Source organism: Macaca nemestrina, chromosome 4 (assembly GCF_043159975.1).
Source record: "Macaca nemestrina isolate mMacNem1 chromosome 4, mMacNem.hap1, whole genome shotgun sequence".
Taxonomy (NCBI): domain Eukaryota; kingdom Metazoa; phylum Chordata; class Mammalia; order Primates; family Cercopithecidae; genus Macaca; species Macaca nemestrina.
In genome coordinates this window covers 82977645-82999221 of record NC_092128.1, presented here as the reverse complement: position 1 = coordinate 82999221, position 21577 = coordinate 82977645, and the positions used below count along the sequence as shown (strand labels likewise).

Below are 21577 nucleotides of genomic sequence, written 5' to 3'. Positions count from 1 at the left end.
AAACACTGTTCCCTTAACTGTTTGGTAAAATTTTTTCATTAGATTATCTGTCCTCGCATCATTTTGGGTAGTAAGTTTAGATTGTTTTCCTATTTCCATCAATGTTTGTACCTCCTCTTTAGTCAATTTAATCATTTGTATTTTGCCAGAAAATCATTTGTCACATTTAGATTTCAAATTCTTGTATACAATTACATGTAATATTCTTGTATAATTAAAATTGTCTTCTTATATGTAGCTTTTTCACTTTCCTCATCTCCAAAGTTGTTTAGTTATATTTTTCCACTGTTACGGTTTTTGATTTTTCCTAGACAGAAGTTGCCAAACGTTATCTATTTAATTGGGATTAATTTTTTCAAATAATCATTTAGATTTGTCTTTCTGCTAATTGCTATCCTTTTGCTCTCCTTTTTTATTGATTTGTAGGGTTACTTTATATATTCTGGCCACCTTGTATATTCAGATCCCATACATAATCTGTACTTGAAATTATTGTGTTTATCTCTGTGGTTTGCCTTTATCTGTGTTCTGTTTTTTATGAAAGCATTAAATTTTATGTAATCAAGTAAATATATTTTTAAATATTTTATTTATAGCTTTTTAAATAGATACAAGTCTAATCCTGATATGTTTTTCCATAAATGTACTGCTACTTTTGATTTGCTGGTATTTCATTTAAATTTTTTATATAATGTCACAAATATATTAAGGATCTCTCAAAGTTTAAGTTATAAATATGAACTCTTAAATTATCTTTTAGAGCATTTATTATTTTTTATTTTACATTTAGTTTTTAATTCCTTTGAAACTTGTTACTTTATGATATGAAGTAGAGGTCCAATACTTTTTTTTCTTCCAGGTGAATAACAATTATGTAGTACCATATATAAAATAAGCCACATTGAATTTAAATATCATATTTTTATTTAAAATCCCTTATATGTTGAGCTATATTTCTGAGTTTTCTATTATGTTATTTTCTAATAGTCTTTTTCTATACCAATAATACATTGTTTTGATTAGTGTGGCTTTATACTATGTTTTAATATCTGTAAGGCCAATATCTTCTCATGATTCTTGTAGTCTGTAATTTTTTTTCTATCTCTGATATATACCTTCATAGGAACATCAAATCATTACATTTCAAAAAAAAAATGTACTTTACTAACAGGCATTGGCTAACATATGCTCTTTTCTTACTTTCTTCAATGGTAATTTTTGCAATCTGCAGTTTCAATTCTTCTCTGCTTCTTTGTCCAATTCTCACAATAAACAGATAATAAAAACTCACCTAAGGAGAAGGTTCACGTAAAGCAATTTGGTTCTGGAAGGAGTCCCTTCTGTGTACAGAGGCTGAGGGAAGGGGACACTGACTTGGCCCAGATCATCTAAAGCAGGTCTTCTGGGGAGTGCTAGTCCAGGACCTTTTCTGTATTTTTTTTTTTTTTTTTGACACTTAATTGTGCTTACCTTATTGCCCTTATTTATTTTTGGGGCTATATTTGGTGCACTCTTGTTTCTGTTAGTCTGAACCCACATACTTTTTATGTTTCAGGAAGTCCTCACATTTTAAAAAAATCTTTTATTGCACTTGTTGCCAACTATGTTAAGGATTATTTTTGTTGTTTCTTGGTTCATTTTCTTCTATCTTTTTCTGGTTTTGATTTGATTTGGCTTGGCTTTCTCTGTTTTTATATTTTAACACCTTTGAGAATTGCTTTGCATGAAAACAGTGCAAAATTAAACCCTAAATTTTCAGTAGAAAGTATAACTAGAAAAACATACCTAATCACTGCTTAAAATGTGTCCTTACTCTAAAACTCATTAGATTTTTCGATACCAAATAAGTAAAAATGTGTTATAAGGAAATGAAGTATTTTGGCAGGGAGAAATAAACAATGACACAGCCTCCCCCCCAAAAAAAGACATGTAAAAATATTTTAATTTCTAGTTGAGCAATCAAGAAAGATAGGGGCATAAAATCTCATTTTATCACATTGGGAACATTATTAGAACCGTGGTTCCTTGCCTCTCATATATAATAGCATTTATATAATTTTCCAATTTTTACTTATACATTTAGCTCCGTCTTATTTACAGGCAAAATTACTTACTCCTCTGTGTTTCTGTAGGTTTCATTTTATTTTTGTCACTCTTGTAGTAGTTCTCAATGATTGTTTCATAGTGAATGGCTCACATGTCTGTATCCTTTACAATATTCTAAATTGCTCAGGGATAGGGGCTGTGCTTTCCTTTGTTGTGAGGCTCATGTGTATGAGGTGATCAACAGGTGTTTGTTAGCCATTTCAAAATCTTAATAAAATAAATTATCGTACTTTGACTTTTATACTATTTAACATTCTGGGTTATTTTGTGTATCCCAAAAGATTATAAGCTCCTTGAAGGCAGAAACAGTGTCATGATTTCTTATTAGTACACAGCTCCTACTACAGTGTTCAACAGTGTAGATACTAAATGAAGGAATGAATGAATTAATGTAAAATATTTCATGTAGTGAAGACTATTTATAAATGCTTTTGACTCACATTTTTTATTTTTTGGTTGTGTAGGTATAAATTTTCAGCCACCATCAACAGAATATTCACTAATTGGTACAAGATTTACTCCCACTCCCGCTACTGTCAAAAAGTTATTGAGCATGACTAATAACATCTCCCGCTCATCACTAAAATTAATTACAGCCCAAATGGATAATTCAGTAAAGGCCATTTCCCATCAGATATCAGATTTTGAGCATGTGGATCGTAGTCTCAGTACAAATCTCAGTCTGGGTGAGCTGGAAGTTTCTATGAAGAAAAGCAGCTCTTCAAGCATGAACCCAAACAGCACCCATGGCAAAGCAAAGGATGATATCCAGAACAACATCCAAACAGAGATGGGAGGGTATAATTCTCAAATTAGCAGGTCTTCCCAAGATTACACACAGTATGAAGATGAGTTTGTGTCGTCTATTACAAAAGCAATCACTATTTTGCCAGAAAAGTTTGGATCAAACAAAATATCACCTTGTGCTGACTCGCCTTGTTTTGTTGGTGTTTCCTGTGTGCCAAGCTCAGATGGTCACTTCAAATGTGGACGCTGCCCCTTTGGGTATTATGGAGACGGTGTCAATTGCAGAGGTAGTATGAAACTCTTCAGAAGATACAAAGAAAAGTATCTAATTCAAGTTTAAGTTATTACAAAGATATGCTTTTCTATTTACTAATTTCTATTTATTCCGCTTTGTTCATTTGTTTCCATTTATTTTATTTATTAATCATTTATACTGTATTCTTACCACATTTTGAAAGAACAAAGGTGGGTTTTCTGAGTTATTTATTAAAATCATGTTAATATTATAGAGTATTACAACTATATAATATATATTACAAATATATTGGAGTACTTTCTGTGTTCCAGGGTCTGTGGAAACATTTTGTATCAACTGTGTCATGTAATCCACATGAACCCACATATTGGGCATTATTTTTCCCATTACGCAGATGAGGAAACAGAGCTTTGGAGTGCCCACTGAATTTTCTAGCATTAACCAGCTAAGCAGATAAAAGATGTCAATATAGATCTGATTAACACTGTGGTCTGTGTTCTTTTCAGCTCACAGTGGGCATTTAGCACTTCAAATTCTAATTCTGGTATATTTGCTTATTTGCATGAAGTAGGTTTCTCTGTAATCTTTCCAGCTCTTTTGAGATTACAGCAAGTCATATATCACTTTAATTTTAAAGGCATTATTTCTATCTTCTCACAATTATTAACATTGCTTTCTCTGATGAAAATCAACTTTTTGGCTTTGACAACATAAAAGCTGTCTTGTGTTATTGTTTTGCTTTGTGTTTTGGCTTGTTTGAGACTAAACTTAAGCAAGAGAGTTCTTGTGTTCTTGTGTTCTTGTGTTCTCAGTATTATCTAGAGGGGCTATTAGTTAACTATTCAAATTTCAGAGACTTTTGCTTCTATTATAACTAAGTCTGTGGCAATATGTATGTTCTGTTTTAGTAATCAACCTTTTTTTCTTTGATTTTTTTTTTTTAGCCATTTGTAGATATCCATGTGGAAAAAGTAGGGAGTGTGTTGCCCCAAACATCTGCAAATGTAAACCTGGTTACATTGGTTCTAACTGCCAAACTGGTAGGTAACATCATTCATTAGTTTGCATGATACATTTTATTTGGTAATTGATATGTCTAAAACCTGGGCTTTATTTTATACAGCTCTTTGTGACCCTGATTGCAAAAATCATGGAAAATGTATTAAGCCTAACATTTGTCAGTGTCTTCCAGGACATCGTGGAGCAACCTGTGATGAAGGTGATAATTCAAATTAAAAATCAAATATAAGCCTAAAATATAGCATAATTTTCTTTAAAAATCGTTTTACAAGACAATTCAGTTTTACTGTGTATATACTAAAATATTCTTATCAAAGCTGGTATAGGACTCTATATTTTAAAATACTTATGAAACATAATTTATTCAAAGATTCTAAAGAATTAAATTTCTTAAATCAGAGACTGAAGGAGCAATAGATTATTTGTGATTAGTAAAATTATCCTCTGAAATGATTTGAGGTTTAGTTATAAGGTACTATATATCTACAAATATTTTAGCTTCAAGCAAAAGACAGCTATTGAATGACCTACCAAATATGGTTCAAAGAAAGTGTTAAATGCCAAATAACTAGAAAATGTAAAGTAGTAAGAAGAAATCTAAAATGTGAATTTTTAAAAATGCATCTATAGTCACATAATTGCATTGCTTTGGTTTAAATCTCAAGTGGAAAATGTATGAAATAGCGTTCCTAAAGTGGATGATACTTTAAAGAAATAAGTTGTTTATTTTAAAATAATATGTGAAAAGATAGTTTGGTAGATTGTGCATATAATTATGAAGAAGCTGAGAGCCATGTTAAATGTTTTTATGGCAAGGCAAACTACAAATTAACAAAGTAAATTTAGGGTGAAATAACAGAAACAGTCAATATAAATAGCATACGAAAATAACTATAGAACTATAGGAAAGCTCTATTTGTAAGGCAGGAATACGTAAGTTCAGATCTCACTTTTCAGAAGAGGGCTAAGGTCCTGTATTTCCTTCCAGTTAACAAAAAGTTTTATTAATCAAAGCATGCTGCTGATTTGTAAGTGTTTCCAGTGTGAATTAATATGGCCGGTCCCACAGACCTAAATTTTGTAGTAAAAGAGAACTTAATGTATTATAAATTGCTATTACAACAAGATTTTATTGTGACAGTGCTTTATGAATATAAACTGACTTTTTAAAAATTAAGAACTGACTTAATAACATAATCTGTTTCTGCAGAACATTGTAACCCACCTTGTCAACATGGTGGCACATGCTTGGCTGGGAATCTCTGCACTTGTCCTTATGGTTTTGTAGGACCAAGGTGTGAAACAAGTAAGCAAAACTCTCCTGCTGTCTGATATAGTGAAACTGCTTCTTTGAATAGTTGGTGGCCTTAATGCTACATGAAATGAACCCAAACTCTAAGTAAAGAACACACATTGATGATTGATGACAACAGTTACCGTCCTGCATAGCACTGGCATCAACCACAGTGGCCATTACTAAGATAAAGAAGTTTGTTTTGGGAAGTAACGTCACTCTGATGCTCTTCATGACCTTTCTTTGAGAAAACAGGAATTCAAATTTGTTAAATTGCATGTAAATTTCTTTTTAAATTTATGTCTATGACTGCTTTCATCAATAACTAATACTTTTCCCAAATAGTCAAGTCTTGTTTACCACTTGGCTCAATGGTTTTCTATTTTTTCCATCTCTATTAACCAAAAATGAAATAAAATAAAATAACTGAAAGTGAGAATCAGAAAGCATTTTAAACCCAAATATAAATTATATTTTACTTTTCTCTGTGATCTTATTAATTAGCAGATGTGATTGGCAGTTATGAGCTAGCTAGATAAAAACCAACAATATGACTACTCCAAACCTAATCTTTCTTTTTTTTTTTTATTCTATGATCTCAGTGGTTTGTAACAGGCACTGTGAAAATGGAGGCCAGTGTCTTACACCAGATATTTGCCAGTGCAAACCTGGCTGGTATGGACCCACCTGTAGTACAGGTAAAATGGGAAATATTTTCAATGAACATGTCAATTAAAAGTTACAATATGCCAGTGTCCTGAAGACGTGCACCTAAGAAACGTAAAACTGACCTGACAAGACAGGAATGAAGTTGTTATTTCAGACAGATTTTTAAAGCTCTTTCATCTTCATTCCCTTTGTTTTTGTGTTGAACCATATGGTGTCTTACAGCTTTACTGTTATCTTATCCAACCAATACTGTTTTTGCTTTTATATTTCCCTCATTCACCTACCTTGTGGTGAAGAGAAATGTATTGAACCTTCTAGGTCTCTTTTAAGTTTTTCATCACAATACAAACACCCTATTTCATTAAATATCTAAGCAATTCTGAATTAAGTGCATACCCTTCATGTTATTCTATTTATTTATCACAGTATCAGACTTGTTTTTTTTTTTGTTGTTGTTGTTTGTTTGTTTTTTTTTTTTTTTTTTGAGACAGAGTCTTGCTCTGTCACCCAGGCTGGAGTGCAGTGACGTGATCTTGGCTCACTGTAACCTCTGCCTCCCAGATTCAAGCGATTCTCCTGCCTCAACCTCCCGAGTGGCTGGTATTACAGGAGTGTGCCACCATCCCCAGCTAATTTTCATAATTTTAGTAGAGATGGGGTTTCACTATGTTGGTCAGGCTGGTCTCGAACTCCTGACCTTGTGATCCGCCCACCTTAGCCTCCCAAAGTACTGGGATTACAGGCGTGAGCCACTGTGCCCAGCCTAAGCTTGTTTCTTTGGCAGCAATGTTTGCAATTACCTATGTTTGATCTAATTCATTATAATCTAATGACTTTTTCTCAATGAAAGTGTAATTCAATGTTTATAGCTGGCCAATTATCTGTGAAGCATGATGCAAATGGAAACAAGGATCCATTTGGTTTTTGCCCTGATTTCAAGTCACATACTGTTAGTGACAGAGACATGGGATACAATTATGAAAGAAACTATGATACAAGTTGAGTTATGATAAGTAATGTTATTGAAACACAGTTCCTTAGAAGCAGAGAAGGAAGAAATTAATTTTGGCAAGTGGAGTGAGGAAGAAAATAGTATTTATAGTAGATGTTGGTGAATGGGTAGGATCTAGGGTGAAAAAATAAAACTGGGGATGTCTTTCAAAGCCAAACAAAAATAAAGAAACAAAAGCAAAGAATGTTTTTGAGTGTGCTAGGACTTGAGTGCCATGTCCCCATTTTAATTGGGAAGACGATAAAGAGGTGTGCATGGCTACATGTATTTGAGCAGATTACAAACCATCCTGTTGACACTGTTGAATTGTCTTCTCTTAACTTGCAATCATTTCTTCTAGCTTACTGACGGCATTCTGAATTCAATGATAGCCTCTACATTCTTGATAGAGCAGGAGCACTGTCATCTTGGACAAACACTGCCACTTTAAATTCCAGCTCCCTTTCTAGCTTTTCTAAGCTTAGTGTTATTTGTAAACTTAATGAACATACTTTCAAAGCGATTATCCAGTAATTTCATTCCTCTTATGTTTGGCAAAGTCTAATTAATTATACATTATGGGTTTTACTTGCAGTAAAAATAAAATATTTCATTATGCACCATTTTGTACTTCTGTGCAGCTTTCATTTTTTAAATAATAAAACTTTTATGGTCTCTTTTCCTCCTGCTGTTTATTAGCTTTGTGTGACCCTGTTTGTCTCAATGGTGGTTCGTGTAATAAGCCAAACACTTGCCTCTGTCCAAATGGATTCTTTGGTGAACAGTGTCAGAATGGTAATTAATCTTTCTTTGTTTGTAAAAAGGGCAAATGGAAAGTTAGACATCAACAGAGCTCTGAGTAAACATGAGACAAGTTTCAAAGGGAAAGATGCAATTTTCCCCCAGAATGCTTGTAATGTTTCAAGTATGCCCACCAAATTACTAGCTTACAAAACTATATCAAAGTTATTATGTAAAATGGTTATATTTACTCAAAATATTGAAGCTCATACCTTGGCACCTCTCTGTGCAGTTTTGTAGTACCAAGGTGTGAAACAAATAAGCAAAGTCCTCTTGTAGTCTATTATAATGAAATTGTGTCATTTCTGTGATACAGCAAAAATGTTTGATTTATAGCTCTGTGCAGTTTTGTAGTACCAAGGTGTGAAACAAATAAGCAAAGTCCTCTTGTAGTCTATTATAATGAAATTGTGTCATTTCTGTGATACAGCAAAAATGTTTGATTTATAGCTCTGTGCAGTTTTGTAGTACCAAGGTGTGAAACAAATAAGCAAAGTCCTCTTGTAGTCTATTATAATGAAATTGTGTCATTTCTGTGATACAGCAAAAATGTTTGATTTATAGTCAATCTACTGTCCACTATTATCCCATAATCTCTTTTCACCTTAGTTTCATTAAACATTTATGAAGAATCACCTACGCACAGCACTATGCAAGAAGATACAGAGACATAAAAATGCATTGTTTTTCTCTTTCACGACTTATTATTTTAACACTTTCCCTCATATAGTTAATGTTACAGGTTATTTTCAGAATAATGGGGATGTTTTGAGGGTATGAATTAATGTCAACCAATAATATGTAATGTGTATTTTCTGCATCTTCATATTTTCGAGTTTATAAAAAATGTAGAGTAGATTTTTACTATAGAACATGTCAGAGTATTTCCATAATTTAATTCCTAAAATTCAGATGTTCCTTGCCACAATGCACTTTGATTTGCAATTCTATTTATTTTATTTTGGATGTTGGCTAGGATTCTTAGGATGGAAATAAAGCAGAAAAGAAGCCATCACGCTAACACAGGATATACGGGCGTAGCAAATGAGTTCCTGTAATTCATATTCTTTTGAAGAAGCAGTTGGAGAAACAGAAATAAGTGAAGACTAAGTTAAGGGAAATCTTGAAAACTAGAAGACGATGGCTAAATCCATGCTGAAGAGTTATATATGTAGTTTTGAATGGAGAATGTAAGGAAGGAAATGAAAACTTTACATCTTTCATGCTACTTGAAGTAGATATAAGATATAGTAAGAAAATTTGTCTAAAATGTATATGCCAGTTGTATAAGTGGATAAAAGAAGAAATCTCTCAATTATTAAACTGAATTAAAAATTATCTGTTGAACATATTCCATGATTTAAGGGCCAGAAAACAGATTATCATTGTGTGAAGAGAGTAGGTTTTACAATTTGCTTGCCTCCACGACTTTCTTGCTGGTATGGAAATTTACTTAAAGGCTCCATGGCTCAGACTTCCTGGCTTTCAAGTATGATCTAGACAGTTGCTATGACATGTAATTCTTATTAGATCTCATCTTCTTGTGAGCCTAAATGGTGGGAAGGGAAGATGGCACACACATTGAAAGTGATTGAATAAAATTAGGTGGAATATAAAGTCATATGAAAAACATATACTGTGTGCACTATAGAATTTTAAAAAAGGAAGATAGAAATTGAGCTAGAAACATCACAAAACAGTTAAACTACTAAACTAGTAAGCAAGGCTTAGGATGTATGGCTGGAGAGATGTTTAAATACACCTTCCAATTTGCTTCACCTCTTGGATTTCACATGGAGAGTGAATCCAATTACTTAGCCCACTTTAGGGTTTGGTGACAGAATGAGGCCTATAGATCTCATAAATAAATGTGGAGGGTGGATTTTCTCATAAACCTCCTTTTCCTAATGTGGGATAATGGGTAGACATGGCCAGGCTTAAATTGTATGCCCTTTGTATGTATTATTTTAATTATATATACTTTTTTGCATAAATAATTTATTTCTACACTCAAGTTTTTGTGGATAATTAATTACAGCAAGATTACCCATCATAAACAATTTGAGGAGCTTTTTTAACTTTTAAATTCCTAACCACAGGCATTTCCTATGGAGTTTTCATAGTAGAAAGAATATACGTTTTCTAATAAATAATAATCTTAAATTGTATGAAGGATAGGGAGTGGAAAATGTAAGAACATTTCTCTACCAATAAAAAGTATCAATAAAATGTCAGAGAAATAACAGTAGACTCAAACATGAGCCAAAAAAAGTTCAACCTAAAATACTGGAAACTGTTTGCTAAAAACTTGCAGTTATATTGTTACTATGAAGATCTATATTATTTCTATTCAAAAATCTATTTGAAAACAGTAGAATTTTTCTTACAGTTTTTGGAAATAAAGAAAGCAACTATTAATTCAAACTGGGAGTCAGTCCACACTAGTCTTATTAATACCAGTTAATTTGAAATTTATTTTTAAAATACAAACTAACATTTGTTTACTTATTATTTAGGAAGAAATTAAATTTTAAATTTTCTAGACAGGTTTTCCTGTGTATTACTTAAAAGAAATGCCTGCATTTAATTTTCATGCCTGGAAGAAACATGAAGTAATCATAACCCTCTCATAAAATTAATACATATTAACCTCTGCATTTCATAAAACAGAATTAAACACATAGGAGCTACCAGTAAGATATATTCAAAATTATCTAACAAATATTCTGAATAAAGCGAAGGATTTATTGTTAAAAAGATTTTTAGCAAGCATTCACAGGAATAAGTCACATATAAAGCTCTGCCTTCATAATCTCAGTAAGTACTCAAAAGTTAGTTTAAAAATGCTTTCTAAGTGTGTGGAAAAGTGTTGAGATTTGTCTATTTTCCACAAGAACAGGCACATTCTTATTTTGAGCTAAGTTTTGACTTATTTTCTGGGTTTTGTCTAGACCATTCCATGCTTTATTGTATAGTGAAACATAAGTTAAAGTTTATAATATATTCATTGTAATATGAAAGACTCAATTTGTTATGAACACTTAACCAATATATTTCAAATTGTGCTAACCCACTAGCAGCTTATAGATATAAGCATTGCATTTCATGATTTAGAAAGGACAGGTTTAATGAGTGATCTTTTATTTTAATAGCACATTTCTCTGCCTTATGGCCACATTGATGAAAAGCACATGATGCAATGTATCATATGTAATAATTGAATATGTAATATTCACAGATTGCTGCCATGTGTTCTTTTAGCTTTCTGTCACCCTCCCTGTAAGAATGGTGGCCACTGCATGAGAAATAATGTGTGCATCTGTCGTGAAGGATACACTGGTAGGAGATGCCAAAAAAGTAAGACATCATTAAATATATTTGTCAACTACAGGTAAAGCAAAGACAAAACTATTGAATTTAAGGGCTGACTTTTCATGCTTTTACCTTAAGGCATCTGTGATCCTATGTGCATGAATGGAGGAAAATGTGTGGGACCGAACACTTGCTCTTGTCCTTCTGGTTGGAGTGGGAAACGATGCAACACACGTAAGAGGAATATTCTTAAAACGCTGAAACTTTCGTCTTTCATGGGAATGTAAAACAGAATTTAAAACAAAGAGCATTTTTTTTTCACTTTTGCTTGCTTGGTCTTTTTAAAATTTTTGCATATTTATTCCTGCTTTAGGAGATACCTTTTTGAAACAGAAAGAGTTTTTACTCTTCTGAACTCATTCTTTCAGGTTAGCAGAAGAGGATATATTGTATTTTTCAGTTTTTCTACTGCACTTGCCAAGATAAATAACAAGATAAATAAGTCCTGAAGTCGGGGTCAGGGAAAGGTTTTAAAAAATTACTGACTTCTTGGCCCCACCTCAAACCATCCAGTTCTGAGTTTTCCAAGAGGAAGTAACAGTGCCACTCAGACTGGTTAGCTTCTGAGGGTGGCCGTCTTTATTCAAATGTTTCATTTTTTCCTTTCTATAAATTATTTTAAATTAGCCACTACTAGAATGTTTTGATCAAAGTGAAAAAATGAGAAGCAACATAGATGTCCAGCAATTGGAGAAAAGTTAAATCACGACACATTCGAACAGTGGAACATTTTGCAATTGTTAAGGTCACATTTTCCAAGAATATGTAGTGACATTCAAAAGTGTTCTTGATAAAATATTAGGGAAAAAAATTCTTCAATCACTTACCTGTAACTATTTCTTTTTTTTTCCTCTAATGAAAAGTTTCGTGGGTTATGGATAGGATTTGACTAGTAATTTAAAATTTTAACTTGTTTATATTTTGATTGGCAGCTATCTGCTTGCAGAAATGTAGAAACGGTGGTGAATGCATTGCTCCCAGCATATGCCATTGTCCTTCCTCCTGGGAAGGAGTGCAGTGTCAAATACGTAAGCCCACAGGATGCTTTTCCTACTATATGTTCTGAATTGGAATCTGTTATAATAATTAAAGTATAGCTATAGGACAAATCCATAGGGGGACAAAAACTCCAACATGCTGATCCTTTTTAAAAAATGATTTTAGAAATAAAACAAAAACTTACTAAATTTTATATCCGTTTAAAAGAAGAAAGTGTAGTATAACATATTAATAGTTTGTGTGACAGAGATAATTTCAAATTGTGGTCTGTGCGTTACCAATAAAGTTTCCCCAGGTAGGTCAAAGAAGGTGTTGATATATAGAAGTTTAAATATTATTTCATATTATAAGATAAATACATATTTATCATGGATACCTTAGAAAATATGGAAATGTATTAAAAATTAATCACTCTAGGCCAGGCGCGGTGGTTCACGCCTGTAATCCCAACACTTTGGGAGGCCGAGGCAGGCAGATCACGAGGTCAGGAGATTGAGACCATCCTGGCTAACATGATGAAACCCCGTCTCTACTAAAAATACAAAAAATTAGCCAGGCATGGTGGCGGGCACCTGTAGTCCCAGCTACTCGGGAGGCTGAGGCAGGAGAATGGCCTGAACCCAGGAGGCAGAGCTGGCAGTGAGCTGAGATTGCGCCACTGCACTCCAGCCTGGGCGACAGAGAGAGATTCTGTCTCAAAAATAAATAAATAAATAATAATTTTTAAAAAAATCACTCTAAATTTCACCATCCAGAATAACTTTTGGTTTCTTTTTTAGAGTTTTAGTATATTTCCATCCAATATTAGTCATGAATTTCTACATAGGTGAAATCTTAAGACATAGAGGAAGATCAAATTTTATGCAATTTTGAAATATTTAGTGGAAACTTGCAATAACATGTTAAAATATCACCTATTATTAACTTAATGGGAAAAACTTGAAATTCCTCAAAATATTTCCAAATGGTTAATAATTATATAATTGAAAAATTGATGGCCAAGTGTATTGTAAACTGAAATTACACAGTTTTATTATGATATGCCTTTTTACTAGAAATAACGTACCCTCCATTTCAATGTCTTATGAACCACACCCTTGTTTCCATGCACCAAAAATTTTGCATGTAATTTTTGTGACTCTTAGACCCTATTTTATTAGTAATTGCTATTGTAATTTATACATTTCTTATCCTAGAAAAATATACCAAAGTACTATCAAGTGCTGGTATTTACAAAAAAAATGTGTGCTCAAATATTGATAATCCAAATTGAAATTTAGATGTGATAAAATGCTAGAAAAAAAGAGTTAGCAACCTTGACTTGGGCTGCTTGTTCTGGAGTAAGCTCTATATGGACCATAAGAGAGAAGGATGAGAAGATGTTAAAAGCACATTAATGAGGAAATATGCTTCAGTGGTTGCAGACTGAGATTGTCTGAGCACAGCCTGAAGCTGTGCACCCTGTTTCTGCACCCTGCAGCATTTTTATGTGAATTTAAAAGTCATCCTACTTCAAATTCTTTATTTCGAACTATTGAGAAACTGTCTTAATATATTGATATTTCTTAAACAAAATATGTTACTACCATCTGTTGGAAAATTGTTGTAATAAAAATTCAAATCTATGATATCTATCATGTGAATGCTGTTTTCTTAGCTGTGGAGCCCTCATGGATTATACAACCTGCCCAATTGTATACAGCAGCCCTGATGAAAAGATACCCCGTCAATGTTGCATTTATCTTAAAGGACATATTATTCTTGAATGTGTAAGCTTCAAGTATGTGATATTGAAGCAGTATTTCTCCTATAAAAATAACTAGTATTATAATTTTATGGTATGCTCATTTTCACTCAATATTACTTGAAAGAATTTATGTCGTTTAAAAACAAAATTTAAAGCAATATATTAAGCTCCATAATTTAAATACTACAAAAATTCCTTTTACCTCCCTGCTTATGTTTAACATTTTAGTTATTTACAAGTTATCATTAAGTATTATAAGTATTTTCTTTCTACAGGTAGATGATAACTAGATTGAGATATTGAGATAATTAAGATAGATGTAGGTATTTTTAATTGCCTTGGGAAAGACTTCAAGGAAGAAATGTATGATATAGACAGTATGAGTATCTTTCAGGAATTTTCAGTCGAGTTATTTCACATTAAACTTCCAATGATAGTATAAAAATTGTCAAATTCTCCATACACTACCCGGTACTGGATTGTCTCTTTTAAATTTTTGCTTAATGTTAAAAAACAGATGATAGATGCTATCTTCTGTTAATGACTTGAGCTCCTCTAGAAAAAAAAAGATATATTTCAAATATTTTAAAATGTAGTCAATGAAATTTTTGTTTCTTTTAATAATATCTTTATAGAATTCCTAAAGTGTTGTTTGAGTTTTGGGTGCTTGGTTTTTGATGTGTACGTGTGCTCTGAAAGATGGGAGTGCATAGAACAGATCCATTCATTGATGGTTCATTAATAGATTCTTATGACTGCATTAGTGTGCAATCACCATATAGCCTCAGACCACTAGGATAGAATATGTCACAAGCATTTCATGTCAAAAGATGGTCATTCTAAAAATTTGTGTATTGCAGCAATTTGCAACCCAAAATGTCTTTATGGGGGCAGATGCATATTTCCCAATGTGTGTTCCTGCCGCACTGAATACTCTGGAGTCACATGTGAGAAGAAAATACAGGTATTTCAAAGTTTAAAGAGAAAATAAATTTTAGACATTGACATTTGCATATCTCTTCTACTTAGTAATTGCTACTAATCAATGTTTTATTTTCTCTTATTTCCAAAATAAAAAATAAAAGCATTTATTTGCCTCTAAAATTAAAAATTGTATCATTTTTGTGTTATGGTAGAGTTATTATCTAAAACTTTGATGTGTTTTTAAGGAATTTCAATGTATAGATATAACTGTCCAATGTAATGCAGTATTTCATGACACTGTAGTTGAGACAGCAAATATTCCACAAAATAGATTCAAGACACTTATCTGTAGAGCCATTGCTATAAAACACATATTTAAAAAGTTTCTGCAACCCTATTTCTTCACAGAGGATTAAACTGCATTTTGTTTGGTCTCTAATCTTAGATTTCCAAATATCAATAGCCGAAATATTATTTTCAGTCCTAATTCCTATACACACAAGGGTAGCTCTAATAATCTCTCTCCCTCTCATATAAACACACAGACACACAAATGCAGCAAACCTCTCAAAAATGTCTTAAAGTTAATCTGTAGGAGTTGTAATTTAAAAAGTCATTATATGCTATTTAGTACTTCAAAATGCCCCAGGGTCATGAATATAAAAGTATGCTGGAGTACTAGAATTTGACAAATGATTAGAAATTTTCTTCTTGAAGCTCGATATGGATCAATCTGGCTTGGAGACAATATGGATATATGTATAGTTTTCTCCGAGCACTGGTGTCATCCTGTAGGATTGGCTCCCATTATGAAAATAACCAGACCATAACAGGGCTGTGGTCTGAAAACTGGAAAGCAAAAGTTATTGAGTACTTATTTGATTAAATATTGTTTGAGAAAAATAAAAATAAAAGCTTCAGCTTCCTTGGGTTTGAAGGCAGCCTAAATACATATTATTTGATTTGATTTGATGTGAGATTTTTATGGCACAGAAAACCCTAGGACCTCTAAAGCTTTTTAACTCCACTTTGACAGTACTAAACTAGTGGCTGCTCTATATTCTATTTTATGTATGTATTTGCCATCTGAATCCTTCCTTATATGATCAATAGCAAATCATCTTTATCCCCATTAATGTTGCTTCCGAGAATGCATTTGAAATCACACTGAGGGGAAAAAATGCCAGAAGGCCATGGGGAAGGAAAAGGGGAGAAAAGGCTAAGCATGAGCACAATACGTCCTGTTCTACTGTAACCTGCTCTCCCAAGCTTCTAACTTCAATCTCATTCTGGCTTTCTTCTGTTGATCACTGGTGTCATTTTTTTTTTTTTTTTTTCACTTGCTCTCGATATTTCTTTGGCTCCCACACATAGGTTAAAAGGTAAATTTCTCTTTAGTGGGGAAAAAAGCAACCACCATCCACGGGTATCCACAGAACCTCCAACTCCATCCTTTGCTCCCGTCTTCCCCACCTTCCCCAAAGGAGGGTTCCGGCTGGCTAACTACCTCCTGGCTCTTCCTCGGGCAACCTGAGATAGTGGATAAAAAAAAAGAAAAGGAGCTTACGGATTGGATTGCTAGAATTTCAATGAAAAAGAATTACTGGCTAGAGACAAGAAACACAGAGAAAGGGAAAATAAGCAAAGGAAGAAAAAGGTGCTAAAGAGGGTGGGTTGATAAAAGGCTTTGGGAAGCATCATAACCTCCTGCTTGTGGCTCAGTGCACTCACTCTGAGCCTGCCACTTAATTTGCTCTGTGATTTCAGTCAAGTTTAATCCCCTGAGTCTCAGTTTTCTCATCTGCATTATGGCATTAATAGTAGCACCTAATCATAGGCTTATTGTAAGGATTAAATATGTTAATATATGTGAAATACCTAGAATGGTGCCTGGGACATAGCAAGCACTATGTAAGAGTTTGTAACTAATTACGTCGAATAGAGGAATAGAAAGAGGTGGAGAAAGAAAAGGATGGGCAATGCATTATGAGTATCATTGGTTTTTTCTTGAGGGATATTAAAACATTAATTCGTTTTATTGGGCATGGATGTTTCTAAAGTGTAACATTTTGCCAAGATGGAGTCACCTAGTATGCAAGCTCCATTTGATTATGACTGCTTGGACCTTAAATATAATCTTGATTAGATTTCAATTTTATGAAAACAGTATCGAACCTAGTGGCAAACAGAACCAAAAGAGCTTTATGTATCATGTCAGAGGGAAGGAGGCAACAAATAATGAGTATGCGTTAAATGATTTTATACTATTCATTGAAACACAATTTCCTTCTTCCTACTACAGATAAGACACCATTGAGTAGCATCAAGTATATGAATTACAAGCCTGTATCTTAAGAATGGAAATGTTTTGTTCAGAAAAAGTTGGAGATAACTTGAAATTTATTTGAACATCATTCAAAAAATATCTTAAAGACTGAAGAAACTAATAAAATACATAATGATCTCAGTTGTAATCATTAGAGAAAAGCAAAGAAGAAATCCAGGTAATCTAAATTTGATGTTGAGATGGAATAGGATATTTACATATTAAGATGATGTATCTGATATTCCATCCATTCACAATATTTAATAAACTGAGTATTTTCTCAGCCCTGTGACTACGTCTGCATCATTAGTAGTCAGTCAACCTAATGGAAACCACTTGATATCATGCTGATAGATGATGTTTAATTCAGAACAAGGGGCTCACAGGACTATTTGAGGGATGGGGAATGAGGGTTGGGAGCTAAAGATTAGGAAAGCCACCGCTGATCAGAGTGGGTAATAATGAAGATGTTAGGCCAAAGCTCCAAGCAGGTTCTTTTCAGAGGCTTTCCTGGAACTGCTACAATACTTGAGAATCTTTAAAAACTACCACCAACTGTCTCAGGCAAAGTGGATTATTCTCAAATTTTTGCTAGAAAGCCACTGTGAATTTCATCTTTCCAAGCATCAAGCTGCAAACACCTCTGAAAAGACCAACGACTTCCTCTTCATTTCCATCTTCCTACTCTCCAGCAAATTTTTCTCATTGGCAAACTGTGACCCAGAACCACACAGACAAGTGGATTCTGAAAAATGTAATTCCCAGCCTTACAAAAAAGTGGCAGTGGTGTCCTGGGCCCAAAAGTGAGAAAACAGACACCAGACATGCTAAAAGGTCTGCATCTGATTGCTCTTTCATCTTTCCATTTTTTTCTGTACCATGATCCATTTTGGTATATGAATCGAGAGAGATGATCACAAAACCGAATCCTTCTACAGATATCACAAGAAAAGTGTATGTGGATGCTTAATAAAAGCAAAGTTAAATTACAATACATGAATAGTTGGGGAAGTGGGTAACAACAACAGGGAATACACATATAATTAAAGGATTTGCCTCAGAGATGCAAATAATTGCAAGTTACCTGGGGTTATAAAGTTTCCTTTTTCCTGCTATCTCATATTTTGCCTCAAACATTTCATTTGACTTTGAGAAAACATGTCAAATTTTAATTTGAACATGACCATCTTAAATCATATACATTTACAAAGGCTCATTTTTCTTTTCTTTTAAGTAGAAAGTTTGAGCATTCCTAAGCCATATCTAACCTGTAAGATAAAGTAAGACACGATCAGAATAAAAGTATTGCTACATTTGCTAAGGACCCTTTAAGTATTAACATCCAATGTCAGAATTAAAGAGTTTTTAATTTATCATTTTGTATTTACTAAAAGGCAGTTTTAATAGATTGCTTAGGAGACCATAATATAAACCAAAAATAAAACTCAAAGCCTCCCAACCAATGGAAAGAACTCTTCTCAAGTAATGGAATTCCAAAGTAAACCTGAAACGTTGGTTCAGGACGTCATGGGAATGGATGATCAGACGTGCCTCATTATACCCTCATCCCTTTGGAATTCAGGCACAACCCGCCAGCGTTAACATCAAAAGAGAGACCTTAAAAATAACAAAGCAGACTTTTTGTAGCAATAAGATACCAACATGACAGATAACAGGCCCTGAAATAAAGTATTTTACCCTAAAATGTATTTTTTGACATATTTGGAAATGTCCCTGCAAAGCTATCTCTTTTGGGGAAAATCTACATTCTATAGAGAATCCCACCCCTTTCCGGGTTTTTTCCCTGATCCAGGAGAGAATAAACTAAGAGTTTGACACCTTTTTAAGCCTGATAAGAAACATTTGCAATCTCATCTCTCTGAAGCCTCCTACCTGGAAGCCTGATCTGCGTAATAAGAACCCCTTGGTCTCCACAACCCCTTATTTTAACCCACACACCCCCTTCTGTTGATTCTGGGTGTTTAGATAAACTCTTTCAACCAATTGCCAATGAGAAAATTCTTGAATCCACCTAGTATGTCTCCCTAAAATATATAAAACCCAGCTGTAGCCTGACCTCCTTGGGCACATGTTCTCAGCATCTCCTGGGGCCATGTCACAGGCCATGATGACTCATATTTTGCTCTGAATAAATCTCTTCAAATATTTTACACAGTTTGATTCTTTTCATCAACAATAACATACTTCACTATGTTTTATATTACCAGAAATACTTAAATTCTTCAGCTTTTGTGAAAATAAGAGTATTGTACTAATATTCTTCAGCTTTTGTGAAAATAGGAGTATTGTAGATAAAAGTGAATGCTTTTTAATTAGTAATTAGAATTAAAATACTATGAAATAGATACATTTTTGTAATACTTTGACAACTTTGCTCAGGATACAATTGTATGAGTAGAAAACAAATTCAGTTTCTTCCTAGTATACTCTCACAACACAACAATCAACACAGAAGGCTTCTGTGACCTCTGGTCAGCAAGAAGTTTGTGGGGGAGTTCTCCCCAATAATTAACCAATTCTGCAGCAGACACTAGCTGGATGTCATCTTAATTCAATGCAATTCTGACACTATCTACCTGTAGTAGCATCAGATGCCACAGGTTGAGGGCTCTGTCCCCAATTCCTCAGACTTCCCACCTTCAGATGCCAGTCACATGCCCGAGGTTGTTTTACCTGTGCTTCTGACTGCCAGCTATAAATTAGAGTTCCCACAATCTCCTCCTCTCAGGTTTGATTAGTTTGCTAGAATGGCTCACAGAACACAGTGAAACACATTTACTGCTTTATTATAAAGGATGTTACAAAGGACACAGGTGAAGAGATGTGTTGGGCAAAGCATGTGGGAAGGGGTGCAGAGCTTCCACGCCCTCTCTGGGCTCCTCCAGGAACCTCTGTGTATTCAGCTATCTGAAAGCTCATTTGAACTTTGTCCTTGGGCTTTTATGGTGACTTCATTACATAGGCATGAGTGATTGAATCATTGTCCATTGGTGATTGACTTAACCTTCAGCCTCTCTCCCCTCCCTGGACGGCTGGGCTGAAATGCCTAAAGGTGTCTCGGTCTTTCCTATGACCGTCCTCGGGGCTATCCAGGAGTCCCCAGCCATCGGTCAACTCATTAGCATACAAAAAGACACTTATCACTTTGGAGATTATAAGGATTTTAGGAGCTATATATCAGGAATGGGATGAAGACCAAATATATATTTCACAATGTCACAACCACATAGCAATTTTATCAATAGCAATTTTATCAATAGTCTTATTAAATTGATTTTCAAGGTAAACTTTTTATGGTTTAAAAGTTATAATCGCTTAAAGACTTATTCTGAGATACCTAAACTAATGCAGTCATGCACCACATAATGAATGACGTTTCAGCTAATCACAGAATATATATATATATGTGTATATATATACACACACACACACACACACACATATATATATGTATATGATGGTGGTCCCCTGAGACTATATTACAATATTTTTCTGTACCTTTTCTATGTTTAGATCTACAAATACTTACCATTGTGCTACAATTACCTACAGTATTCAAATACAGTAATATGTTGTAAAGATTTGTAGCCTAGGAGCAGTAGGCTATACCATACAGCATATGTGTAGTAGGCTATACTACCTAAGTTTGTGTAAGTACATTCTACAGTGTTAGTACAAATACAGAATTGCCTTATCATGCATTTCTCAGAACATATACCCTTCATTAAGTGACGCATGAATGTACATTAAATTTTTCATAAACATTGTTTAGATCTACATCAAGAATCTCAATAAAATTAAAATATTATTCATCAATACACTATCCATTTATAATAGATTTAATGGACCTGCATATGTTAATAATGAAGAAATGCTGTGGTTTACAAATTTTATGTAAAATCATCCTTATGAAAGCTAATGACTCATGGAAATGAAAGTAATGTTTAGAATATAATGCGAGTTTAGAAAAGCAAGTAATTTGATAAATTTATGGCAAAAGATTTAATTTTTGGCTTATATCTTGATGATATTTTGCAGCGACTAATTTCAACGTATTTTATTCACAGTCTATTTGGAAAATACTTTGAAAATAGTGAGTGTTTAAAAATTAAGCAAAAGTAATTGAAAATACGTAACTTTCAATATTTATCTTATAATTTTATTTATTTATTTATTTATTTATTTATTAGGAATAAGGTCTTGCTATGTTGCCCAGGCTAGAGTGTAGTGTTTATTCTTGCTGAATTCTTATAAAGAATTCAGACTATAGACTTTGCTTAGTTAATATGTTTGACTGTTTTGTG

The 21577-nt window shown here is 33.5% G+C and overlaps 1 protein-coding gene across 5 annotated transcripts in view; it reads left to right on the top strand.

Moving 5' to 3' along the window:
* LOC105475602 (von Willebrand factor D and EGF domains) overlaps positions 1–18450 on the top strand; it is a 153218-nt gene extending 134768 nt beyond the window's left edge. For 3 of the 5 annotated variants that reach the window (XM_071094890.1, XM_011730998.2, XM_011730997.2), the window contains 11 exons: positions 2571–3140; positions 4054–4149; positions 4233–4328; positions 5340–5435; positions 6026–6121; positions 7783–7878; positions 11146–11241; positions 11335–11430; positions 12189–12284; positions 14863–14966; positions 17229–18449. In XM_071094890.1, the coding sequence (XP_070950991.1) occupies positions 2571–3140; positions 4054–4149; positions 4233–4328; positions 5340–5435; positions 6026–6121; positions 7783–7878; positions 11146–11241; positions 11335–11430; positions 12189–12284; positions 14863–14966; positions 17229–17243 (1457 nt within the window). In that variant the 3' untranslated portion in view covers positions 17244–18449. Of the gene's footprint in view, positions 1–2570; positions 3141–4053; positions 4150–4232; positions 4329–5339; positions 5436–6025; positions 6122–7782; positions 7879–11145; positions 11242–11334; positions 11431–12188; positions 12285–14862; positions 14967–17228 lie in introns of all 5 variants that reach the window. The other 2 variants (XM_071094891.1, XM_071094892.1) reach the window with 2 other exon arrangements.
* The last annotated feature ends 3127 nt before the right edge of the window (positions 18451–21577 follow it).